The sequence below is a fragment of the Sycon ciliatum genome, chromosome 4 (genome assembly GCF_964019385.1).
Source record: "Sycon ciliatum chromosome 4, ocSycCili1.1, whole genome shotgun sequence".
Classification (NCBI taxonomy): Eukaryota; Metazoa; Porifera; class Calcarea; order Leucosolenida; family Sycettidae; genus Sycon; species Sycon ciliatum.
The window spans coordinates 28,230,582-28,257,852 of record NC_088646.1 but is presented as its reverse complement, the minus strand read 5'-3'; the positions used below and the strand labels follow the sequence as shown (position 1 = coordinate 28,257,852).

Below are 27,271 nucleotides of genomic sequence, written 5' to 3'. Positions count from 1 at the left end.
CAGTCTGACCAGGCCCTTAGGGCATGTTCGATTGGTAGGATCGGGATCCCGATCCACCGGATCCACTGGATTCGCACCCTTTCGATTGGTCGAATCCGGATCCGGATCCTTCGGATTTGGATCCGGTCAACCCACCTCGCTCGGGGAGCAGGGTTGACCGGATCCAACGGATCCAAATGTGACCTTTGTGCGTATATGGCGGGTAAAAATCATTTTTGTACACATTGTGGTACGCACACGTGGATGGAGATAGAGCTTGTTGACTTTTTGTACGACGCACGCGATGAGTACGACGTTCACCCTTTTGGGTGCCTTGTGAGCGCCATTTTCAACATGGCAACAGTCAAGGTCCAAGATAAAGTGTTCAGTTGAATCTGAAGGATCCGAGGGATCTGAGATCTGGATCCCGATCCCGATCCTTACCAATCGAACATGCCCTTAGCTAGCTAGCTATGCGCTAGCTTGAGAACTGAAAAGTGCATAAAAATGTAAAAAATAAATAAAGAATTTAAAACGCGGGAACAGTAAAAAAATACTTTTCAAATCAAAACAAAAGACAAGAAGTTTGTTCAAACATCGTCACGACGTCAGTCTTTACTTGGTTTGTCAAGCTAGCCAAACGTTGCCTTCAATTCAGTACATCTACAGATACACAATACGAAAGAAAGTCGGTGTATTCGCATCTGCTCTCGTGTCTCATCATGGGGCAAAGCCAAATCTTTCCTGCTGTGGACTACTCAACGGTGTCCCACGTTACCAGTGCAGCTGGAAAGAGGCTTTACACTCGCGCTTGGAAGTCAGACTCCTGCTCGTGAGTAGAATGATAAGCTAGCTCATGGTAGATCCTGCATACTGGTAGTAGTAATGTACATGTAGTTTGAGGGTGGATCCACTCACGAGGTGACATGATGGCCCATTTCACACCCCTCTCTGTATTTTAGCACCAGTCACATGATTCTACCAGTCACGTAGACGTCTTTCAAGCTCCATGTAATCATGGTAATGCATTGTACAGTACCCTAGTCACATTTTTTCGATAGAAAAAAGGAAAGTTCGCAAATCCGCGTTACCACCGGCTATACAATTATTCGATAGGTTCCAATTAATTATTCACGGACACAATTCCATTAGAATTCCACTTTATAGGAGCGCTCGCTTGCGTGTGTGTGCGAGCATCTGTGTGCGTGTGTGTGTATGTGCGCACGCGTGCGTGTGCATGCATGTTTGTGTGTGTGTGTGTGCGCGCGCGCGCGTGTGCATGGATGTTGTTTGCTATTGTCAGTACTCCCAAAGGGATTGTCTACCTAAGCCATGGTGTTTCGGAGCACATTGAGCGCTATGGTGAAATGGCGGCTTGGTTCACGGACATTGACATGGTTGTGTATGGCCATGACCATGGTAAGACCTCTATAAGCACACAAATGAAATATGCTGCCTATCTCAATGCCGTTGCCATATGTACATGTATGTATTTCCTCGATATTTGTTGTGCAATGCATCTGTAACAACCACCCCGGGATGCTCTGCCATTTCGTAGATACATTCCAAAGACACCAAGAGTGTATACAGGTGGAATCCTGATAATTTGAACCTCGAAATGCCAGGAAAAAACTTTAAATTAGCCGGACATTCTAATTATCCAAACATGAACCCACAACACAATATGTATATCAAAATGCTCTCATGGTCACGCAGAGTTGAGCTATGGACCTTAGACACAGATTTCACGGATACTGAACTGACCGGCACAGCCTGCTCATGCAAACTGAACTGACCAGTACAGTGTACAGTGAACTTCGAATTACACTTTGCTAACTTCGAATTATCAGCACAAATCTCACAAATTTTCTATGTAAGTGGAATCCGTGGAACTTCGAATTAACCGGACATGTCTGGTTCGAGGTTCGAATTATCAGAAAAATTTATGTGGGAATCGTGTTGACAGAAATCGGTCCTGGAAAAACTTCTAATTAAGCGGTATGTTCGAATTAAGCCATATTCGAATTATCAGGATTCCACCTGTACCGTAATTCCGCTCATATAAGCCCACCTCCGTTTATAAGCCCATGGGCTAATAAAAAGTAGAATTTTTCACAATATGGACGCTTCCTACCATGGTACAGCAGGTCAGTGCAGTTTACCAGTAGAGTATGGTAGACCCACTATGGCCACGGACTTGTACTTTTTCATGAACCTTCAAAATTCGAATATTGGCCCATGGGCTAAAAAACGAACATGTTCTACTGGATATTTGATCCCCAAACTGCATTACTTATAAGCCCATGGGCTTATATGCGCGGAATTACGGTAAACCAGAGTGTGCAGCCCCACTCCCCACGGCTGAATTTTTGTTCATGTGAACTTTTCCGGAGATCAATAGTCATCACGTACAGATGTGAGGTTCGCAATTTGGAAAAAATTCTTTCATTCTTATTGCAACACCATGTATGGTCGCCTGTATTTTCTTAAACTGGTGGCAAAAACCTCCTCTGCAAGGGAAAAAGTAAATTCCTTAGGTGCAGAACCAGCTGGAGTAGCTACATGCAGCTGCGCTATGCAGATCTTGTATGAAGCTGTACGTCATGGCTTAAAAGGTCACTGGAAGCCTTGACACCATCTAAGAATCCCCTATGGGTCTGACCAGCAGCGGAGTTGCACACTCTGAAACTTGGCATTCACGAATCTGTTTGATGTATTCCTTGCTTGTCATGCTTAGGAGTACTGCATGTACATGTAGCTAGTCCGTCGTCATCTTTATTGTTCAATCCACGAAATGTGATACAGAAAGTGAAGAACCATTTGAGGAAAATGGCCATTGTAAATATGAAAAAAAAGGTTATTATACCATGCCAGCCGGATATTATTAAGTCATGTATGAACCCACAACGGAGCAGGCAAATATTGTATTATTCCCGTAGCTATGCAGAAGACGTTACGTCAGTAACGTCTGGCGCTAGCCAGGGTCCACACAGCTTTAATTCAGTGTTTGTTTGTGTGTCTGTGTCACGCCTGGCGCTATCCCGTATCTGTCCCGTACCGTACCATCAAACACAGCTGGCCACATACAGCTGGCCGAAATATTAAAATAGGGCTTTCAAACGCAAGATGATAACGTGAATTATGCTGACCTTTCATACAAACTTCCAGTCAACTTGCCCATCATGCTGGCGGCTTATACTGGGCATATAAACCTCATACAAACCCCATACAAACCCCATATAGACCGCCACCATAGAAACAGGAAGAAGTTGACTGTCAGTTTGTATGAAGGCCAGCATACTAGTAAGTATAATACATCCCACTAGTACGCTTGTACGTGAAATATAAACCATCATACAAACCTCGGCTTCGCCTCGGTTTGTATGTCGGTTTATATTTCACGTACAAGCGTACTGTTGGGTTGTATTATATACGCAACTTGGAAGAATGAGTATGAATGCAAAGTTTATGGGGGAATGCATGTAGGGCGATAGTGTGGGTTCGAATCCCAGGTTATGCCTGAAAAAAAAATAGGAGAATTGAAAAATGTACAGTCAGACCTCGCTTAACCGCACACATCTGTTTTCCACAAAAATATCCGGATAGGCGAGGGAACCGGATAACTGAACACACATACTGTATTTGCATGTGGCATGTCAAAAGCAGTGACATTGTACATACATGTAGACGGGTCCTATGCAGTACAACTAGCTTGCACAACATGTAAAACAAGCGAGAAAAATGACAAGTGCATGCAACTGAGTGCTGTCCACATGCACCCAGCAGGTCAAGGACCTCATTTGCCTGTACAACTCCGTGATTCTAGTTTCTGCAAGCCACATGCAACCGGATACGACGAAGCTTTTTGTACACATTTTAACCAGTTTGTATACAAAATCATGCACCGGTATGCGGATCGCGAGGTCCGGTTATGTTGTATGCATAACATATGCTGCACATCGGTAACCATCGATTTTCTTCCGGATGGCGAGGGATCCGGATAAACGAGGACGGGATAAGCGAGGTCTGACTGTATAACATCCTTATGCTTTTTTGCCTAGGCCAACAAGGCGGTAGACGCTGTCGTATTACCCTCGACCGTACCTGTCCCGTACCGTACCATCAAAGACGGCTGGCCACAATGCATATTCAAATAGGGCTTTCAAATGCAAGATCATAACGTGAAGCAACTTGGAAGAATTTGTATGTATGCGAAGTGTATCGGGGGGTGCATGCAGGGCGGTAGTGCGGGTTCGAATCCCAGGTTATGTTTTTTTTTTAAAGGAGAAATTTATAAGAATATTTAAAATAACATCTCTATGCTTTTTTAGTCTAGGTCATCAAGGCAAAAAAGCATAGCGTAGGGCCCTGAGCTTCCAAGCTCTCTCGTATACCCACAGTATAACTACAGCAGGAAGATATTGAAATTACCAGAAGCCCTCCACAGCACATGAAGGGCCTTCTATATTTCCACTCACATCTGGAGCAAACGGCATTGATCCAGAAATGTTTAGAGTACGGGAACATTCTGAAGCGCACATACCATTGGTCGCGAAAACCAAAGGTGTGAAGGTGCCTGACTCAACATCAGTCACACGTTGTAGGTAGGCCCGTTTCTTCTGTGCTTCGTTACGAGACATCTGGGCAAGTACATTCGATCGCGACAGCAAGGACGCCGAGGGGTGGGTGACCCTCACATCAAAAAATGCATCTTGCTGTCAAGACGAGAAGCCCCTTGCACAGATGTCCCAACGAGCCTCGGCAGAATGAGTGGCAATGGCACCACCCAATGACTCGCCAGTCAAAGGCAGCAACGTAGGCTCTATCCTCACATCTGGAATGACGGCCGAAAACGCCTCCGCCAACAGGTCCCGAATCTCGTTATGGCGCAGACTGGGGTAGCCCCCTGTTGGACACACCGCAGCATGATCAAGCGACATGGCCGCTCCACATACGCAAGACGATGGTAGTTCATCCAGTGGCCAGCCGGAACAAATTGCCACTGCATCTCGAAAGGCAGACTTGTCCAGGACGAATCCACAGGAGGCAAGCGGCTCTGCCGTAAGCCAACTTCCCGCGCTGGCATCTCTGGAGGTTTCCAGCAGAACACGCTGAGGGCTACTTAGGGCAGGGGCTAGCTCCCAGCTGCTGGGCCCTATGCATGGCAGCACGTCGATTGTTCTGATCTCTCCGGAGAACACTGGTCTCGGAAACAATCTGAGCCGGCGTGAACACATTGGACCCAGACCGCAGCATACGCATGACGGGCCCAGTCACAACTTTGCTGATCCGGCGCTGCACCTCTGCGTCCTCCGACACCACAGGAATAATGAGGCCACCATACCGTGCTGGCAATGCCAGCAGCTTCCGCTCCGAATGGGAAACCTCAGTCCTACCAGTTAATGTGGGGATACATTTATTACTTATAACATCATCCAGTGGTCTGTACGAGGAAGGCAACCCCGGATGACTTCGGATGTGATAGTTCCACTTGCTCTTCATACCACGGACAAATGCGGACTAAGCGGCGTGAGACTGTGTAAGTGAGATGTCTGCCAGGAGGCTCATCTCCCGCACCCAATTCGCAATGTGTCTATCAAGATTATCAGAATGAACGACGACTGGCCAACGGCACCTCCCAGGTACCTCACTCCGCCAGTTCGTATAGCAATACCGGTGGAATCGAACACATCAGTGCCCGCCCGCTCCAAGTCCAGTTTGACAAGGAGTGTCGTCTTTGAGGCATTGGGGAAATAACCATACTGAGGATGTCAAACAAAGCCAATCAGAACCTATGCACGTCCATCATCCTACCACCAGCCTCGCCGTCATCCGCGTACCAGCATTGGCCAATGGATGGGTGGTCACTTGACTGGCGTTTGATCATAGGGCTAATGGCCAGCGCAAACAGTGCCATGGCCAAAGGGTCGCCGTGGCAAGTACCCTCTCGAGACAAGATCCTTCCACCACCCGGTAGAAACAACGATATTGGAGCACCATATGTGTTGTGGAAGATTGTAGATACAGCTGGACATACACGAGGAACGTTGTGAAGCGCCGCCTGTCTGTTAACAGCATTAAACGCATTAGAAGCACCTATGAACAAAATGGCCTCTGTTTTCGGATCCGAATACTGGCGCTACACAGCAAGAACCGCAGCCTCACACACAGATGGCATGCCCACACAACTAGCTACATTGTGGAACAATGCTTGTTTAGAAATTTGAGGAATGCCTCAGCATACGTACAATGTCGACTTGCGTTGGTGCTGCTTGGCTTGGTGTGTTCTTAGTCGGCCATGGCAGAAGTGAAGGAGACCGTGTTCATGTGAGTGACTTTGGAGAGTATGTCACCGATGTGGTGCAGAGACTCCGTGAAGTACGCGAGCAGCATCCCGGCCTGCCGCTGTTCCTTCTTGGCCACTCGATGGTAAGTATGACACGCTGCACCATGGCATGCGTTACTAGCCCGCTGGCACTATTCTACTCCCAGTACGTCTGTTATCCTAGTGTTTGTCGCCAGGTAGGGATCCTTAATTTCGGTACGAGCTCGCTCCATTGCAATCGTGTCTCATGCTGTTGCTTGATCCAGGGTGGACTGGTTGCGTTCCTGACCGCTGCTCGACACACGGACCTCGTGGACTTTGTCTTGCTGAGTGCTCCTGCCCTGATCGGTGATCCAGATGTTGCTACTCCGGTCAAGGTTGGTTTGGTTGGCGCCACTCTGTTTGCATTATGCATGTAGCTCTTTCGCTACTACATGTACTATAGGTTTGGTACCAAGGTGATGCTAAACTTAACGTTGTACGATCGTGTACTGCCGGTTCCAATACTGCAGTACATGACTGGTTAAGTACCTATGTGTGTGTCTATTTCTGTCTGCCTGTTTTCTGTCTTTCTTGCTTGCCTTGAGCAGATATTCATGGCGAAAGTTGCAGGTGGAATCACGCCGCAACTGGAAGTGGGGAAGCTACCGCAAGAGTTCATCTCTCGTGATCCATCAGTGGTAAGCTGCACATGATCTGGGTGCGCATGTGCATGATTGTGTTCAAGAGGGGGTCACTGGATCATGAGTACTGCTGATCATGAGCAAGTTGTATACTTGTGATGGGTCTGTCCATCTGTGAACCAGGCCGGAGTATACACCCTGCTACCTTGATTGCACTGTGCCTGTGTGGAAATCATACTGGCGTAAGGTAATGCATCTTTTACCTTGATTCCTTCAACAAAATTAGGTGTTATATGCTTGTGTATTGCATGATCTCAGCAAACAAACGCTCGTATCTATGATCACATCTAACGTTATGGCTGTCCAGTTCTCGTCGCTTCTCTTTCATTCCGATCTGAAATGTTCTGCTAGCTAGATGGAAGCCAACAGCAAAGATCCCTACTTTTGGCAAGGCGGAATGAAGGCTGCATTTGTTGTTTCCGCTTTGCAAGGACAAGCAGAGGCTGAGCAGCTGCACAAGTCATTCACTACACCAATACTGGTGTTCCATGGTACTGCTGATGGTCTTTGCCCGATTGAAGGCTCGCGTCAGCTAATGGCAGCTATTGGCAGTGAAGATAAAACCTTGAAGGTACTTCAAGTATGACTGTAGTCATTTTGACCATGTACCAGTGAACCTTAGCATTATGCCGTACTCGTGCGATTAGTGCCCCTGGGGCGTTATTTTTCAAAGCCCATCACAGATAGGCACTATTCAAGAGAGGGTGCTGTTTTTTTATGCTGATACATGTACGTTTATGTCATCCAGCATAAAAATAAAAGGCAAAGAATAGCAGAGTCTAAAGTTTACTATAAACCATCATGCCTCAACGGAAACTGCAACACGAACTTCGATTTTGATCCTGAATCCACAAGTTTAGTTACATGGACAAGAACAGTAGCAAAACAACATTGGCAAACTTACGCATGCACTTGATCACAAGCCCGGTGAGGGGGCACTATTCAAGAGAGGGATTTATTTTTTTCATGGCTCTCAGAGACAGGGGCACTATTCAAGAGAGGGCTTTATTTTTTCATGGCTCTCAGAGACAGGGGCACTATTCGAGAGAGGGCTTTATTTTTTCATGGCTCTCAGAGACAGGGGCACTATTCGAGAGAGGGCTATAATAGCGCGTGTACGGTAGGCAGTAATTTCGCAACAGTTCACGCTCAACTTCACGGGGCATCCGGCAATATATATTTCTCTCTTTATGTTGAACCGCTGACCGTGACTGTATGCTGTCATTGTGGGCACATGTATGGATGTGTTCTGTGGGCTATCCGCTGTAGCATCCCATGCAACGATTATGGTGGTAGCTGGCGTTGTCCGCGTTACCACGTAGCATGCCCCCATGACTATTTACTTCCTGCTGCATGGGTTGTGACTGGTAAGATAATGTCTGTGTCCTCTGTGTTGCTGCTGTTGCTGTTGGCAGGAATATGAAGGTGGCTATCATGAATTACATATGGAACCAGACGGCATGAAAGAAGAGTTGCAAGAGGCGGTGGTAGCGTGGGTGAAAGAGAGGCTGGAACGGTTCAATGCCCAAACGTCAACCACATGAAGCGGATGCTTTGTAAGAAACCTTACGTATGCATATGCAAGGTGAAAGGATGTACTTCCGTGCAAAAGCTCCAATGTTTCCCTCTACCTGGTGTGCTAGCATGTACTTTCCTGGTTGGCTCTTTTCCTGAAAGTAATTAGTTGTCAGCAGCTGAGCAGACCCATGTGGATAACTGCAGACGGAACACATGGCTGATTGTGCCTACTATTGTGTACTGTCCCAGTTTTCAATGGGGTTCTCGCCGTAACAAGGCTATTGCTATACTGACGCTTGTTGCTGATTTCCCTGCTTCGTGCTCCGTTGCGTCGCGGGTTAATGTCCAGTGCGATATTATTCTCGCCGTGATGCTGGTGGACTGTATTCTTCACTCCGGCTAGTTTCCATTGGCCGTGATTCTAGATTCTAGATTTCTTTGAGAGTAGCTACATCAATTTCAAGATAGATGTAGATGTTATGTGTTTGAACTCTGGAGCTAGATGTCGTTACAATGTACTCCAGAGAATATGGTCAACATTGAGGGATTCATTTCCGATACGGTCATGTACTCATATAATGAAGTTTTTTTCTTTCTTCAGTGGCTTCTTGCCCGTACATGTATTTGTATGCCTGTCAAACATACACCTTTCAAGCATACACCTGTCAAGACCAAGACTAGGCGTTTACTATTATCGGTGCAAAAAAGCATTTGGCTGCATTTTCGTGACACTTGTCGTCAGACATGCCTCGTCTGATCATGGTAACCATGGTAACGGAGCCAGATACTTAACTAGCTTAGTACTAGCTACATGTAATTGTGGCCTGAAACGCAGTTGACTACGTACACTTTTTGTCTTTTTTAGCAGCAACTCAATTGTAACTGATTTCGTGGTATACTGCCAGACCATTTCTTCAGAACTCTCAAACTCCACTGCAACATATTACTTGAACTCATCACGGCATTGAATGATGGCCAATGGCAGAAATATTGGCAACTAACTGTTACTTCATTTGTGTAGCTGATAACCGGTTCGTGGAATGGAGGTGTTTTCAAATGCCAGTAATACGCTGCATGCAGTGGAGTTTTTCTCGACCCCCCCTTGGGATAGGGTTGAACCTTCAACCTGGGTCAGGCACAATGCGTATTGTTAACACTCTAGTCAACCTGTGTTCATGGTGGGTTGAAACTTGACCCGTGTTGAAAACTCTCATGTGAACACAGCCCTACTCTTGTAGATTCCAGACAGCATAGCCCACAGATGCTGCCAGTTCACCCACCACCAGCAGACATTCGTGGCCTTTCTAGTATGTGTAAATATAATACACTGCTGATCTGTTTTTACAACCACCAGTTGAACCGAAAGCGGAAACCCGTTTCATCGTGCGCGATGATGAATAAATAGAAAGAGTTAAAGGGAAAGCAAGTTGCATCGGTAAGGTGTAGCTCAGAAGAAGAAACTGCACAGTCAACAACAGCCACCAACAAGGGAACAGACAGAGACAAACAAAAGTTCCTCCAGGCACCAGAAACATACTAATGGTGTTATGGCAAAGTGCCTGGGTGTAACCAAGCACATGGTAAATCAAGGATATAACGTGGAAGCGAGATACAAGCACAAACATCACCCAGAGGCATACACATTCATGCAGCCTTGGTTCAAGGCAAATAAATAGTGTTGTCGAGAATTGGAAAAATACTGCAAATACAACTCTCAATGCAACTCAATAGAACTAATACATTAAAAATAGAGGGAGGAGAGATTAATTTTACAAGTTTGTCAGATGTTGGACATGACATCGCTGGGATGGAGAGAAGCGATTGACACGAGTGAACAGAGTCAAATATCGGAACCTGAGAGAGGGAAAGCCACTGCACAACGCTTTCTATCTCTTGATGCACGGCTGATGGAGAAGTTTGCCGTCCTTGGACAGCGGTGTGCGCTGATGATATTCCACGAGTTCTGCCAGAGAGTCGAATTGCTCCTTGTTTCCAGGCATCCTAACGGATCCATTCTTCATTACACTGATCTTGAAGTGGTTGACCTGACCTTGATGTCTGGGAACAAAAACAATTTAACAGATACTTGTACATCTTTATCAGGGAACAGACCAGAGTTTTAAAGTTGTCAGTATTTATCCAGGTTTGGAGCATCACAAATTCAAAACGCTACAGGCTCCGTTTGACACGAATGAGCTGTTGTTGGCATAACAGAAATGCAGGAAATAATGACTGGGGTCAACAAACAAGCCCAGCAAGCTCTGTTCTGCAAAAACTTGGGATGCCTCGCACTAGGTAAAGTTCTTCTGAAGCGAAGTGATTGGGATTTCAGTTTTCAATACAGTACCTACTGTTGTGGACATGGAAATCCGGTCGCACGTCTAGCGGCCCCAGGGCGCTGGCCAAGCAGCCGTGGCCATGCGGTACACACATGCATTTATGCGCTGCAGCCCGCTGGTCGCATCGGATCAACATGTGCACTGCATGCAGCGTTCTGTACCGAGTGTACACGCTGAGGGCGCCGGCCCCGGTCAATCGACTGGATTTCCATGTCCGCTACAGTACATACTGGAGAGTTAAGCCATCACTTACACAAAAGAAAGGGTATAGGAGCCTTCACGCGTAGTGCTGCCGCGCACGAGGAAGCAGTCACCGCCGAATACTTTGAGGCGTTGGACAGCTTCATTGCGCTCCATGACACCGTGGTACCATCTGCACAAAGTTAGAAGTAAGAACCACATGCGACTATGTCAAAAGAGGGAGCAACATGTTCAATGAGAAGGAATGTAGATGGTGGTAAACAAAGAGAATGGACTGGTAAAGATAGTGCCTGCACCGCATCACACAACAGCGAGTAACTTCCACAGGTGGCGTTCTGAGCGAGCAAGTCTCTCTTATCGGGTACTGAACAAGCTGCTTAGTCAAAAGACCTACACATTTTGTACAGAACTTTCTGGGACGTTTTTGTATGCTGGTGCATAAACTGCAGCTCCTCTTCAAGGCAAAGCATCACCTTCAAGTGTTTATTTGTTGGAACTGAAAAAGAAAAGTATGTCCAGGTATATGCTGCACTGTATTTGAAGAGTGCAATACTAGTAGCTACGCAGAGTGCGCAGCCACTGATGGGTAGCCGTCATGACTGATGAGTCATGACCCACTTTCATGATGCAATCAGCTCTATCCATGCATTGCAGATGCAAGGTTGACCGTCCGTAATGCAGTTTCGTATACAATCAAGTGCATTACAACACGGGAAATGACATAATTCTTAAACGAGACGTGGCAAAGATGTGTGGGGAATTGTACACTCTGGGCAGTTATGTACTCTTGCTCACAGCCAGGAAAATCCCAGTGCCTGCGGTGGCAGGTCTCAAATCCCAGTGCCTGCTGCGGTAGGTCTCAGAGCATGGCCAGTATAAGCTACAAACACTTGATCAATTGTGCTAAAGTAGGCCACTACAAGCAGGGCTACAAAGACAACAGCGGCGGAAACAAACTCCCAACAGCACACCCACCCACCCACACACACACACATAGCTATTGCCAGTTGACACATGCTTGGCGATGCGCACACCCCACTTGATAGAAAGCTAGTTAGTACTTACGCCTCTGTGGGCTTTGCAGGCATGGGTGGGCCAGATGCACCAGGCAGAGCAGGCGGGACCTGTACACCACAGCACAACAAGACCAAACACATGAGCTACTAAAAAAAGCTATATTTAATACTTCAAGTTTGAGGGAAAGGCGTAAAATGGGAAAAGTCTAAAGAGAAAATGACCGTCACCACCAGGACTCGAATCCGGGGCTCCCGCTTATGGCCAGCGATGCTATACTAACAAGTTACGGTGTAGTCGTCATCCAAGCAGCTTATTATAAGCTATAGCACTAAATCCAAGAATTCCATTATTTGCCCAAGCGATTTTTGTCGTTCAAAAAAAATCAAATACTGTATAAGCAGAAAATTTCGTCCAACTCGAAAAAAGGGAGTTCGTTTGGTTGTAAACTTCGTCCATGGATCATAAGAGTGTATTGAAAAGCTGGACAAATCGATATTCGTCAGGCATTTAATTTAGTCCAAAAGCTCCTTGGACAAAAAAGACGAAATTAAATTCCAGACGAATATTTCTGCTTATACAGTGCTACTCTTCGACACACACAAAAAAGTCCACGAGCACGCATAACTTACCACAGAGTCCGATGGGTATCGAGGGTTTCTCGGTGTCATGTCATCCGACATAGAACGGCCAGGGCGACCAAGACGAACGTCCGCAGGGCCCGTGGGTGGGAGCGCTGGGGGAGGACCACCCACCTTGGGAGGCAGGCGTGGCGGTGGAACTCGTGAAACGGACGCAGCATCAGTATTCCTTCGCATCTGAAGTGCATGGTTCGCTCCTGGCAGCTTAGCCAGCTCTTGCGCCCCTGACACACGATGGCTGGTGTCTGACTTCGTACGCTCGGCCAGCTTGTTTGGTGGAGTCTGCACCACTGTAGGAGCAGCAGCCTGCATGTCCTGCAAATCTAGATAGAGATCATCATCGGCTGCGGCAGCCTGTCCAGGCTGAGGCAGTTTGATGCCCGCTGGCGTAGGCGCTGATGAAGATGCCTGCATGGATGTCGCTGCATTGACTTCACTAAGGTCCAAGTACATATCTCCATCGTCAGCCGGCATCGACGGTGTTTGTCGTGCTGGTGGCAGTTTGTTGGCTGGAGGTGCAGACACTGATCTGATTGGCTGTGGAGAGCTTTCCTGAGCATGTACCTCACTCAGGTCCAAGTACATGTCCTGATTGACATCATCAAACGTCAGGTAGGCGTCACTGCTACTACTGTGGTCGACAGGATCTTCATCGCGCTGATCCTGGTCAGTAGGTTTCTGGATCTGCGAAACGTCCAAGTACATATCATCCTCTTCAGCAGCTACCTCGGTGTGAGCTGGAGGACGAGACGGTGCACGCACTGGTGCAGGGGCGTCTTCGCTTCTGTTGCCACGGGGATTGATTTCGGTGGCATCAATATACATGTCTTCGTCATCAGCAGGTGCCGATGATTGTGAAGACGACGATAGAGAGTTAACCGGCCTGGGGACGACAGGAGGTGCACCGGATCTGGGCTGCATGGACACAAGTGGAACAGAGGACAGCAATCAAGGACTGGATATGCAAGACAAAGTAACCAATCCAAATCCAATCCAAGACAACTGATATGACAAGGTAGTGTATAATCTACAAACAGTCTCCTCACTGAAGGGCTGAGGCTTCCTGCAGCTACATCTCTGAAAGGAATTCGGGTGGACGTACAGGTTCCTGCACGAGTACGAGGGCAGTACCGCGGAATCCAGCCCGCGCCGCGATAGCGGCAAGGGCTGGATGAACAGCGGTACTGGCCGAGTATGAGTGACTGGAACGTGTTTCCCGTGTGCACCCAAGCCAAATAAAGAGATACATGACAGACACACCTGCATTGTGTTTTGTGATTGTTTTCTGGTACAGTTTTTTTGTAGTAGTCCATGCATAGTGCTTTTTTTCTCGCGGTGCCATTGACATTGTCGACTGGGCATCGGGCATTTTGGCTGTTCTGTTCCTACGGATTTTTCCCACGTCTTGATTGGAAACCTCGGCAAATTGCGCGGATCCTGCAGGTTGCTGAGCATTGCGCGCTTTGGTTGAGGCTCATCCGGCTTGTCCAAGATCTCCTTCGCGAGCGACTCCGCAATAAAAGTCTCTTCCTCAACTTTTCGGAGGAGCTCATTCGCATCGCCAATATCGTTCAAGAAAGGGGCTTCTTTTCTCCCAGTTCCAGATCAAATGTTGGAGCACCATGATGACAGTTGTGGTTGCAAACAGTCGCTCTTCTGCTTTAGTTATTTTATTAGTAACCAATGAAAGACCTTGAAGTAGAGTCAGTCCAGTGGCTACTGCCCGACGGGCAGTTGAATCCGTTCCAGCCCGTCGGGCAGTGGAATCCGTTCCTGCCCGTCGTCAAGTGGATCCAGTTCCATCACCTTTGAGCAGGCAGGACCGCGCTTTCCAGCCCGCGCTGTTTGATCTGTCATTGGTCAACTCCAAGGCGACAATCACGTGACATACGGGAAACACCCATTCCCATAGCGCTGCACATCCGAACCAGTTCCGTTATTTTACGTGTCGGCACTTAGCCATCACGAGGTAATAAGAAAATGAATACAGTGGAAGCCACACAGCTCACAGTACAGGAGCAATATATATACGCAGAGTGAAACGCCAAAAAAAGACGCGATTTATGTCACCTCCAATGAGTCATGAAGTCCAAATGCCGAAACGTAAAAATATAGTGCGATGCGAACTCGCGAAAGACCATTCACAGAAGAAGTCAGCGATGCGACAACACCTTGCTGATTTGGCGCGAAGTTCAATGCAGGTGGGTACGTCACCATGGTATTCGCGCAGTTTGGTACAACTTGTAAAGATTACAGGCAACTCTTGAACCTTTGTACAACTTTGCTGTATAAAAGGTCAAAATCGTACGCCAAATCGCTTGTCGCGAAGTTGAGCCAAGCTCAACTTCTGCGATGGCCCAGTTGCGGCAGTTGCATGGGGTGCGATTTGGCTGCAATTTGGGGATTTCCCGGTTTCGCGGCTGTCGCATCTCAAAAAGCAAGCCTATTTATTTGATACCCCACGTGCATACCCTCAGCCTCTAGCCGAGTCTGATGCGAGTCGTGATTTTTTCGCATACCCAAGAATGTCATATTAGGCACAGTGGTTTATTCTGTATAGCAATAAGTTGCCAATAACATGCTCAGGACGGAAGCCCAGCGCTACAGGCAATACACACCATACGGTGCACTACTGTGCTTGGTGCACAACGTTAAACAAAACTGCAATGGACAGCAGTGACAACACATAACAAGCTCAACTTACTGCACTCGGGGTAGCGCGATTAGCAGATGACGTCTGGTGAGAGAGGGCAAAGAAAACAGGAGAGTGAATTGACTGGAAGACAGGATATAGTAGTGGTGGGTACCAACAGGCAATGATACCAAAAAGCGTTAAAGTGTGCTATGGGAAAGAACAGGACAAAAATAGGGTAGCTGGCAGCAAATTATGAATAGCACAGAAACTTACAGGCACCTGCCGGTAGTTTTTCATGAGAGCCTCCACTAGTTTCCCTCTGGCACGATGATTGATGAGGACCTGTGAGAGAAAGAGAAAAAGAGAGACACACACAGGAATAAGAATCTCGCATGAGTTGTGACGCACAGCCAGAAACAAGCAACAACTTCCTGGTCATGGCAAGGACAAGGTAGATCGGCTGCATCTAAGATAGACATTATAATATTATTATGTCCCCATGACTTACTCCTTTGGTGACTCGGCTAGCATCCGCGACACCAGTGCAGTCCACAATAAGCCTGCAAATATCCGCGTCACTGGCATTGGGAGGAATAGCACCGACAATCAGATCCTTATACCTGTGCAGTGACGGAAAGAAAACAGATTGAAGATAGGTAAAGCGGGAATCGGCGTCAGCACATACATGTACATATTAGTACTCTGGCAATACAGTTCAACTCCTCACACTGTACACCAGTTCTTGTTTTATCCGTGGGTGGCTTTCCAGGCTTGTTTCAAGAGTACATGCATCCTGTACAGTCCAAGGGCCAATCAACCTGGCTAGAAGAAGAGAAGAATATCCCTCTTATTACTCGTGATCCAGAGCCAACACTGAGCGAATGTGATATGAAAAGCATCAAACGTATATTCAAAAGATGTGCGGAACATCTGGAAGGTGGCACATGAGGAGGCTCTTTCGGCTTCAAATTTCATACACAAAGCATCATCAGAAAGAGGGGGCAAAAAGTGAAACATGTATTTAAAGTCCAATTTAGTTGCTGCGTATCTTACTTCTGAATGAAGTCGGCCACGCCATAGTAGTAGTGGAAGCCGAGGCCGTAGGTCTTACCCAGGGGACCCAGCTGCATGGCTTTCACCTGGGTAGCAACCAGATCTGTGTCGAACACGTTCGGTTTCTGTAGAACATCGGTGGAAAAGAGCAACCACAATACAGGTTAGATTCTCTTTCACATTGATACTTGTACCAACACACAGCAGGTAGGCCAGGTAAATATGTGTATCACATCGAATTAGTGGTAGCAACTTCGGCAACAATTATGAGAAGGTTGGTTGCTCCCAACAAGTCGGCGGGAAAGACGCGAGCTCGAGTGTTGCAAGCAACCAACCTTCTTTCGTAACATGTATCCATTAGTCTTCAGGCTATGTACAGAGCAAACAATACAGTAGGCACACAGCAACAGTGCAACCAAGCCTTCCTTGCCGTCAAAGACGACTTGGTTGTACCGTCGCTGTTCACCTATTGTAACTTGTATAATCATGTGGGAATCATGACAGCCACAGCGCACCGACATGTGACAAACTATAGGCGTGCATGCTTACCCGAGAATTGTTCGGTCGAATGCACTGGATGAAGTGGTTTTGTGTTGAACCCAGCTTGGCAAGGAGAGTTCGTTCAAACTCCTATAGGGTGAGGGAGACAAAAGGACCAGCATCACGTTAAGATTTACGGCAACAACACACGGAAAGCAAAAAGAGAAATACATTGCTGACACACATATGGCATAAACTGATCAGATCAGACAACTTCTTCAACTCAAATTCAAGTCAATCAAGTTGAAGACACTACTGCAGGCTGAAAAGAACCAAAAAGCCCAAAGTCAGTCCAGCAACAGAGGAATCGTACCTGGAATTCCCCCAGCAAACTCTTGCCCGCCGCATTCTATTGAGACACGCAGATAACACAACAGGATAAACACTGCTCAAGACAATCCTTATCAATGGTATCATTCCGATCACAAAATGGCACGTAAGATTGGATGAACAACATGGAGGCCACACAAACCAAACCATACCAGCATTGAAAGATGCTGGAATGCAACAGACTGGTCTACAGACTACCCCAATCAAGTCAATACAAGTCAATTTGATTGAATAAGCCTATATCAGTACATGAACCAGAGCGTGCCAGGTTGCACCTGACACCGAACGAGAGATATTTGCCATCTGCGATGAGCCATTGAAGCTGCAAACAGAGAGCGCAGTCTACACACTCACCTCACTACATACACAACGCAACGCTAACATGATTTACCTGTGCACTATATTACAGGAGCAATACAAGTGGAATGACTGGAAAGAAGTAATGTGAATGCCATACTACAGTGGTGCAATCTTACCTCAGCTACACGGCGGACCAGAGAACTGGAGCTTGTGCCAACAACTTCGATGAGAGATGGGGGCATTACACAGCGGTTAGTATCTACCCAAGTTTCAACACTGTACTGGACCTACAAGGGACAAGAAAAATCAACAACAAAACAACAAGGGAAATTAGCTATACTGGCTCTGGGTCCACCTGGTGGCCAAATGTATGCCAGATGAGACTGTAGTCAACACTGCAACAAATTTAAAGAAGTGGTAAGTTCAACCCTACATGTATGTGGCTAAGAAGTAATGAGACATTGGTGAAAAGAAAAGAAAAAAAGGTTGCAAAGGTGGCAGTGTTGCAATTATGCAAGAACTTACCTTGCCACTGTAGTGATTCACAAAGAACCGCTTGCAGGCAAACTCAGCATCCCTGTGCAGCTTCTTGTCCTTCTTGATGATGTTCTTCTCCTTGTTCTTCATCAAAGCATTCCACTGTGAGCAAAACGCAGGAACATAAATGCAGGATGCAATCAGTACATGCTGGGTGTGGCTTCTACAGTACTTCAAGTACAACAGAGCACTGATTTTTTTTTTTAACCCAGGTTGATTCGATAATTGGCCCACCTTCTAGCAGTGTTATCAATGCTAAAGAAGAGTCTTGTATTGGCAACAAGTCTTATCAAACAACGTACCATATCCCATGCACGAGAGTCCTCATCGCTGGACCAGATCTCTTGCTGTTGCAGCCCAAGCAAGCCTGCGAGGACTTCTTTACTGTACTCGTAGCGAGAGGCCGGCGCAGACGTAAGGTTGGCAGACTCGATAGTCTCCTTCACGGATTCCTGTGGAGAAAAGAAACGGGGCAAAACACAAAGATCCACATCAACGGACTCGGATGGAGAGCCAAGGATTAATTTATAAAATTCAGTACCGTCGGTCAGTGTCGTGCAATGTTATCGCATGAGCTGATTGTTTAGGAACTGGTGGTGTTAGTGGACATTATAGCGCAACGTGTAGTTCCTTGGCCCTTTTTATTTTTTATAAATCCACATCAACACGAGCATAATCATGCACATCACCTTGCTAACATTTTCCCGGGTGACAGCATTCTTGCTACATGTACCTCAATCACAACATGAATCGCATGCAAACAGTTTAGCATGAGTAGCACCACATCCAAGCTTACGCGTTTATGGAGCATGCCGAAGAAGGTGTCCAGAACTTGCGTGCTGACCTTGGTGTAGTCAACAGGGGTCCAATCGATATTCATATCCCGACAATGTTTCTGAAATAAGACAGGGACCATCGACAAACAAATTGAACAATTCCAATCGAAATATTGTATTGCGTTGAATATTTTTGACATTGCTTTTTAAATGACCAAAGTAGGCCAGTATTTCAGTTACAATGGATTAAAGATAACCAAGATGATGTTGAAAACAGAAGATATGCTGGAAGTCCTCTGACCCGGACAGGTCCATGAACCAGAGAGCTTCTGGGTCACGTGCAGTTGTGTGCATGATTGTGAAGGTGTGCATGTGCTGTGCTCCCACAATCCATGAAAATGACTGCGCATATACACGCATGTTGAAATAATTATATTTTAGCCTATTCCTCCGAGTTACACACAGTTCCCAGTTACGAATAGGATCCAGTCCTCAGGTAGGCTACACAGGGGAAGTTGAAGTGTGCAGCCTACTACAGAAAGACTTGAAAGTGATGATGTCAGAAGTATGTGCAAACAAATAACGACAAGTAACGAGTTCTGGGTCAAATGACGCCATCACATGCATCGATCAATAAGTGAAACACCATGATTGTATTAAATTCCATGTGCTGAAATACGAGCACAATGAAGAGGATCACACACTAGCACAGGCTAGTCCAACAGCAGATGATTCAAAAGACGAACGACAGTAGCTAACAAGGACCGTACCTCAAACATCGTGAAGGTTTTCGAGACATAGAAGCTGTTGAAGAGCTCGGCAGTCAAGTTACGGTACAGCTGCGAAAAGTGAGCACCTTCCGTGTCCTCGAAGCCAGGCGTGTCAATGACATACATGATGTTTGTGTTCTTTGTGTTGCATTCGAAGTGGAGGTTAATGGCGTCGACTGCATGATGGGAGGAGAGAAACCAGTTCAGAAAACAAATGAGACAGTGTTGACAGTGTCGGATATCAAGACACAACGAGCACAAAGGAGGGAAAGCACTTACACTTATTTATATTTTTCCTCCGGAAATGAAACCTTCATGCCTTTTTTATTTACATTCTTAGGAGTTACTGTGCTCAAGAAGTTTGGTTCAACAGAACAAAAACTTCAAAGCAATGAGCGGCTAACGTTTCTTGAAGTATATGCACTACTACATGTATGCAAAAGAAATTGGCACCGTAGTCACCATCACTCGATTCCTCAGAGCTCACCTCAGCAGAATTGACAGCACAATCAACGTGACGATGTTTCTGTTCCAGAGGAATTACTTGCAGCATTTTTTACTCACTACATTCTCAAGACACAGAGAATATGGCCTTAAAGAGTCTCAGAACAGTATTCGCCTGTGGCTATATATATAATACAAGACAATATGATATTGAGAGTACACTGGTGCTCCAGAGCAGAGAGTAATAGCGAAGCCACGGCAAAAAGTAGACCGGGAAGATGTGCTTGCCATAACACCTCAATGATTAAGATCTGCACAATTAGTTTAGCGCTCAAAGCCCAGCTTACCCATCGTGTTCACTGTGCCGGCATAGAGAGATGACGCCAGAGCGTCGCACCTTAGCTGAACAGTTCCTACGTTGACAGTCTTCTCCTTCTGGGTCGGTTGTGTGAGGGATGCATACAGGTCAGCGGACTCAAGCTGCATGCACAAAAACAAAGCAGCCAAGGAGCAGGTGTGGGCAGGATAGGATAACAAAGGTTCAAATACACCGCAAGTGCAATCACACGGGTGTGAAGGTTGCTGGCACCCAAACATCAGCTCGGAAGATTTCCATACCACGGCGTTTACGGGAAGCTAGTAGGTGGATGACATGATGTAGATTCCAGAATCTCGTGACTCTGCAACCATGACAAAAGTCCCTCGCTGCCAGCACTTCCCGTCAGTGTGAACATACCATGAACGAGCAGCTTTGCAGACAGGCTTCCCAAACGCATTGAGAATTTCAAAATGACAAGAGAAGGAAGGCAGCGTGTTTTATGACTTACTTCCAACAAATCGGCAACAAAGTCGATGATTGTCGCATTGACCTGGCTGCCGTTTGGAGATATCCATGACCGATCACCACACATGACAAGTCTAAAAAAAAAAGACACCAAAATGCACGGCATAATGAAGAGAAGAACAAGGAAACTATCATCAATACCGGCGTCAAGGAAACAAGGTTGTAGAGGAAGATATGAAGCTCTCAGTAGGTGTTACGAGACATGACAAAATTGGAAAGCAACGAAAGACACAGTATGCTCTCCTTGATATTTTTAAATTCAATAGTGCTCAGAACTGTACTCTTTGGTTACATTGGGATTAGAATGGCATGCTTGGAACATAAACATTCAGCAAAAATGATGCTTGAAGAATATACAAATGTGCGCAGGGAATTCGTGGAGGATGGGTATAAGGAAAAAGTGCATGTCTGACTGTTCAAAATCTGGTTAAGTTGGTGGACTCTAATGCATAACTTGTGCCCCACCGTTTTCCTTGTTTCCTTTTTAAGAATTTAAAATACTGGATAAACATTCATTTGACACCTATGAGCTCCCTCCCACATGGAATGTTTGAAGCAAACACACACACACACACACACAGCAGCAGCAGCAGCTTGGGGCAACCCACCGATCTAGGAGCTTGCCGCGCAAGTCCGCCTCCGAAGCCAGGCCCTTGTAGCCACCTTGAACAGCGGCAACGTGAAGCATGTCCTCGTTGATTCCCATGTGACTGAACAAGGGCAAGGTGTATGCTAGCGAATTGCTGAAGAGGCCTCTTTCCGGTGCTGCTTGCATACCGTGGCCACCGTCTGCTTTTGAGCGAGTAGCCTTCTTCATCAGCTGCTTAGCTTTCGGTCTGCGGGCCATCTCGGCTGTTCAGCAACAATAGCAACGTGAGAATAAAGATTTCAAAACAACAACAACAACAACAACAACAGCAATTCAGCCAAGATCAAGGAGAAAAGGCACCTCTGTTCCCCATTCCGCAACCACTAAACCGTACACCAGTAAATCAAGTGCAGTTGATGGTGGAGATCGTGAAAGTGTGCCATGTGTACCATGCTTCTTTCCTGGCTACGCACTCAGCGTTTCGGACTTGCACCGCGTGGCGTACAAGAACAGAGGAAGACCGTGTACATGAAGCTCACCTTCAATAACAGCATCGGCGTCAGGGACGGCCCCGTCACCTAGTGTGCATTTGATACCTGCCCCGAGATCATCAGGCCACTGAGCATGCGTACAGGTTTGTCTCCAGTCCGCACCACGCACCATGCTAGATGCCGAGAGATAGAGTGGGTTAATGCCACCGGTCGTGTTGAAGTCGATGTTTGTTAGTAGCAGCACAGCGGACAGTGCGCGGAACAAGTGAGCGATCTGGATGTTGGCCATTCCAAAGCCAAACAAACTGTGCACTGTAGCCTCGAAACTCCTTCCCCATTCCTGCACAATGCGAACAAAAATTGATACGTGTAGTTGTTAGAAAATAGAAATGTGCTCCTACAATCGAAAATAAAAACCTCGCTCAGATGCAGATATAGAGCAGCTGGTAATAGGAATCCATGTCACAAGATTGAATATTCCAACCTAGATAAACTGCATACTAACCCGTACGGCCGATGGCTTCTCATTGCCAAGCATTGCCCGGGCAAGGTTGGTCAGGAATTCCCGCTCCTCTGATCGCCACGAATTCTCGATGACACGCTGCGCTTCGTTGCTAAAGCCTGTGCACACTAGGGCAGCAATGACTTCATTCAACATAAAGAACGGAGAGTCCTGGGAGGACGTTGGCCGACGCAGCGCCACCCGCCATCTTTCCAGGCCGTAGATGGCAAACGTGGCTCCAACCAGGTTTCCTGCCCGATTCTCTGACCCGGCAGCTGCACAAAGGACAGTCCACACATGCACAGCATCAGGTTAGAGGACTGTGCTGGGAATGAACGCACGAGCCTGCTCCAAAGTCTAGCTTCGAGAATTTATATATTAATTCTATTGCCGCTAGGCCTGGCCTGATCTCCTGTGCTGCAAATAATCTTCATTGAAATGCCTAGAACATTATAAAGTAGTGGTTGCGACTTCGTACTGTTGTGCCCAGCGCGGGCTTGCGACTAGTTGGTTTGGAGGTGACAGCGTTGCGAATGACCGAGGGTCCTCGACGTCTGTCTCACCGTCCAGGAGCGACACTGACTCACGCTGCTATCTGGTGTTCACGAGGTGTTTGTCGCGCTGGAAACGGAGCGTCTCTGTAAGTTTGTATCCCTGGTGATGTTTGTGCCTGGAGAGCACTATATAAGTGGTGCTCTTCAGGCACAATCTTCCTCAGCCTACTCAAGCTCAACTGATGAGGGGTGAATTCCCCGAAACACTGTGTATTGAGCAGGGAGTGGTGCTTTCTTGCAGGTTTGCCGAGTCGAAGGTTCGATGGCCTTCTCGTGTGCTCTGGATGGCAGTCGTGAGTCAGTCAAGTGTCAAGTAAAGTCGGCGGAATAGCGCGAGCTCCGGTGTGGGGAGCAAACCCTTTCTTAGAACATTATACATTGTTTATTGCCAGCTCTTTACAACAGTAGTTGATACTCACAAGGTAACTGGAAGCGCAAGCCGATTTCAAGGATGCCACGCGTCGAAGTGCTGTTCTGGCAACCACCCGCCGTGATGGCCTTGCGGATCAGCGCAATGGCCTTCGTCACACGGTCACCTAGGGGAGCGGTCTCGGCAGGGTTGAGGGAGAAAGGTTTTGATCTGGCAGAAAAGAGGAAAACATCAAAAAGAACAATGAATTAGAGGCGTGGGGTATGGCACTAATGTGAAGGAAGGCTTCTTGTGGTACTGTAGCTCCCAGAAGCAGAATCCAACAAAGCGCCAAGCATATGCTAATACAGTGTACAAGGCATGACTCATGAAGAACATAAATTGAATAGGAACATGGTCTGAACATCAGCCTGGCTATTAGCTAATGACCCTCAATTGTCTTAAAGAGAAGAGTGCTTTTATTAGCGAGTTGTCGTTATTCGTGAGGTTGAAAGCATGCAGCCAAATAACTAGTGCTGAAACGAGTACTCTATAAGCTATCGAGCGAGTACTGTCACTATCGAGTCGAGTATCGAGTACTCTATAAGCACACATGCGCATATATGTCAGTACCACATACCCATTTTTTGCACACCATTTACACAATTCAATCTCCTTCAATAAACACAAATTTTCATTGCAAAGCCACATGGACGGCGGATGTGTACGTCGCTATCAAGTTTTTTATTTATTTATTTATCGAGTCCTTTTTTGATATCGAGTCGAGTACTCAACGAGCGGGTACTCGAGTACTCGGCGTACTCGTTTCAGCACTACAAATAACGTTAGTCACTAGGTTTGAATATTGTGTCATTATTGGCGAGTTGTTACTATACCCAAGCCGGGCCAAGGTCATTATTCACAAGGTTGACTATACATGAAACAGCACCTGAGCCAGACATTGCTACAATCATGCTTCCAGAATTTTCAGCCACACGAGAATGACATACCTGGCAATGGGGTAGGGACGAATTGCTTGCCTAATGAGCGTGTCTGCTGCGTACGATTTTCCAGAGCCGCTGAATCCCATAAACACTGCTACCTGTACACCGTTGTGCAGGAGCAGCAGCTGGCGCATGATACGGGCAACGCTGAATACATGCGACCGCGCTGCCAGGACATTGTTGGGGCCGCATTCGCGCTCGACATGATAGAAGGACGAAACGGGCCCATCGTATGCATCGGTGTCCTGGTATGGGTTCAAAGTAATTAACACTGGCCCACAGTTGACCTGTTGTCAAGCAAACAAGGCAAACAAAGCGATGTTAATAATGCCGCACCTCCTTTCATTTGTAATACAAGTATAAACATTATTAATTAAAAATGAATACGCACAAAAGGGGCTTTCATTACGCCATGAAAACTGTGCTTTCGCCATTCCATGGGTGACACTAGTGCACGCTACTGTGTGGCACCCATCATGCTCGAAACAGAGCACTCTTGTAAGGGCCCGTCCGTAATTATCGATCATATTACGGCAATGTCAATGTCAAAGTCCTCGCCAACATTGAACCTCTATACCATCCAGGTGAATGTTCTCTTGGGTAGGAGACCACTGTCCAGCATCCATATCAGTGTTCAATGCATAATTATTTCTCTGAATTCCGGGGGCACCAATATGGTATCATGGCAGACCTCTTACAACCACATCAGGGTCACTGCAGGATGTACGGGATTGATGAGATTTCATCCATCTGCAAATGAGTGAAAGGCCAATTCGTGAAAGGCCAATTTGTTACTCCAACACATCATGGCAGAACCACCAAAGGAATGAGAACAAGACAGTACTACAGCGAAGTGGTCTACTTGGTGCAGCAGACTAGAGGAAAGCCACTGTCCTTCTTGCGGCAACACTCAGATTTAACACAAAGGAAGGCACCTATGCTACAGAACTGGCGGAAACAGATTTTGCTGTGTCTAGGAATACCATCACGTTTCACACGTTCATGTACGGTGTGACAGGCGTACATGACTTATTGAGCAAAAAAACGCACATTGATAGCAGACATGTTGGCCGAAACTACCAAACTAGTTGTCCTCTCTGAATGTGCTATGCTTCAAGCATGACCGCAAGTCCAGGGAGGGTAAAACACAAGAACGTGCGAGTGCCAGTGCAGTAAGTGCACACACATGGGCGTGTGCGCACACGTGAGCGTATGGGTATGTGTACGTGCGTGTTTATGCATTCAGACATGTATAAACTGGATGGGGAAATGTGGTGCAGAATTCTGTGTTTCTCATGTTAGAATGTCTGTCCCTTTTTCCACCGCTACCAGGTGGGCCCCGGTTCTTGGACACTCCTGAAAACACACCAGTGGCTTTCGGGTCCATGTCTGTAAGATCTTGCAAACAACATCAACTTGTCCACGGTCAATGTACCCCGGATTGGGTTTCTGGCAGGTTTCTGCATCACTGCTCATCCCCTCCATACTCTGCGGTCCCAAGACCAACCGTATTGTGTACAGAGACTAGTATCGTATGTACCGGTATGTACGTGTGTGTGTGCATGGAAGCATGCTTCCACTTGTGAGCATGGTGTTATCATGGTAAGGTTATGCTTCTATCTATCAAGGGCTTGGTCACTCACAAACTTTTTGTTGTTGCCAGTTCGGCCCTAGCCCTGTGTGCACTATATACTCTCTGTGCAATGTGCTTAGGAACAAAGGGATTACAAATAGTGGCAGGTGGGTACCATGCAGACAAACCCCATGGTCTATGGGAGGGATAGTACAAAAGCAGCAATGCGTCGGACAGTGACAGATGCATCTACATGTACATGTGCGCGCGCAAGCACCTCGACAAACCACCAGCACGCACACACATACACGCAAACCCATACACGCGCACAATTTTTTACTTCACAATGCCATACACCAGAGTGCGAAAAAAATGCGGCTGACAAACGACCATGCCGCTTTCAGCGCTTTGGGTATTTCAATCACCTCCCCCCTCCCCATCATCACGCACACACACACACCACATTGCCTACGACAAGTGTGCATTCTCCTAGAGATGATGAGCAAGAAACAATCCATACCAGGGGGGACAAAAGGGTAATCACTTACGAATGGTTTACCAGCTTCGAGCTTGGTTCGAAGAGTATCGATGATGCTAGTGTCTTCGACCATTTCCCAGCAATTCCTAACTCATGCTCCACCAGCACATCAAACCAGAACAGACCACCAGACTTGTGGCATCAACTCCTACAGGAGCTAGCTCCAACTTGCCGCCGAACACAATAAATCAGGACCAAGTTTTTTACGCCACTAGACTCCGAAGGTAGAAACTCCGTCTTCTTTCGACCAGCTGGCTGAAGTCACAAATCCAGAAGTTCTAGTAGCAGAAGAAACTACCTTGGACCTGATCCGGAAGCAGTGCAAACAATGTCGAGTGACTGTCACAACACCAAAGCACTTCGCCTATCCGCCTTTCCAGTTCTCTGACTTCGTCCACAGACCTACACCGGGGTGGTACTCGCAATACAAGGGGGAATACGAGATCAATCATCGATGCATCAAGTCCTGATCTGACTCGACATGTGTGTTCATGCAGTCACAGACAGTACACAAACACACACAAACGAAAACAAACACTTGTTGTAGCGGCTGGCGCCTGGCCCGGGTCCGCGGGCGCCGGCGCCAAACATGTCCATCGATAAAACCAGAAAAACCAGACTCAGAGTCCAGATGCAGACCGCGCCCAAGCACCCCACCCTGACCCCACCCTCTACGGGTCAACAGGCAGGGGCGTTGTGCAGAATACTGCAGCGCAGATCGATGACCATCAAAATTAATGCT

At 46.9% G+C, this 27,271-nt stretch overlaps 2 protein-coding genes across 2 annotated transcripts; one reads left to right on the top strand and one right to left on the bottom strand.

The window, feature by feature from the left end:
• Positions 1-595: 595 nt before the first annotated feature.
• On the top strand, positions 596-9,512 carry LOC135815451 (monoglyceride lipase-like). Its single transcript, XM_065328747.1, has 7 exons — positions 596-811; positions 1,283-1,398; positions 6,272-6,408; positions 6,571-6,681; positions 6,895-6,984; positions 7,343-7,558; positions 8,403-9,512. Exons 1-7 carry the CDS (start codon positions 702-704, stop codon positions 8,529-8,531), a joined length of 909 nt encoding a protein of 302 aa, XP_065184819.1. The 5' UTR covers positions 596-701; the 3' UTR covers positions 8,532-9,512.
• Positions 9,513-9,859: 347 nt separating this feature from the next.
• Positions 9,860-26,964, bottom strand: LOC135815450 (uncharacterized). Its single transcript, XM_065328745.1, has 23 exons — positions 26,540-26,964; positions 24,425-24,705; positions 23,485-23,645; positions 22,515-22,786; positions 22,058-22,349; positions 21,538-21,781; positions 20,913-21,003; positions 20,433-20,565; positions 19,642-19,817; positions 18,892-18,990; positions 18,398-18,547; positions 18,084-18,197; positions 17,735-17,845; positions 17,242-17,277; positions 16,938-17,018; positions 16,389-16,513; positions 15,844-15,955; positions 15,609-15,677; positions 15,405-15,437; positions 12,692-13,615; positions 12,111-12,169; positions 11,098-11,217; positions 9,860-10,563 (listed from the first exon to the last, which is right to left on the bottom strand). Exons 1-23 carry the CDS (start codon positions 26,600-26,602, stop codon positions 10,392-10,394), a joined length of 3,918 nt encoding a protein of 1,305 aa, XP_065184817.1. The 5' UTR covers positions 26,603-26,964; the 3' UTR covers positions 9,860-10,391.
• Positions 26,965-27,271: the final 307 nt, after the last annotated feature.

Bases quoted from the DNA above. Each gene is read 5' to 3' on its own strand.
- LOC135815451 (XM_065328747.1), top strand. From the start codon at position 702: ATGGGGCAAAGCCAAATCTTTCCTGCTGTGGACTACTCAACGGTGTCC. The intron at 6,409-6,570 runs GTAAGTATGACA...TGCTTGATCCAG, and splicing joins TCCTTCTTGGCCACTCGATG to GGTGGACTGGTTGCGTTCCT. The intron at 7,559-8,402 runs GTACTTCAAGTA...TGCTGTTGGCAG, and splicing joins GTGAAGATAAAACCTTGAAG to GAATATGAAGGTGGCTATCA.
- LOC135815450 (XM_065328745.1), bottom strand. From the start codon at position 26,602: ATGGTCGAAGACACTAGCATCATCGATACTCTTCGAACCAAGCTCGAA. The intron at 18,991-19,641 runs GTACGGTCCTTG...GTCTTATTTCAG, and splicing joins AAACCTTCACGATGTTTGAG to AAACATTGTCGGGATATGAA. The intron at 10,564-11,097 runs GTAAGTGATGGC...TTTTGTTCCCAG, and splicing joins TCCTATACCCTTTCTTTTGT to ACATCAAGGTCAGGTCAACC.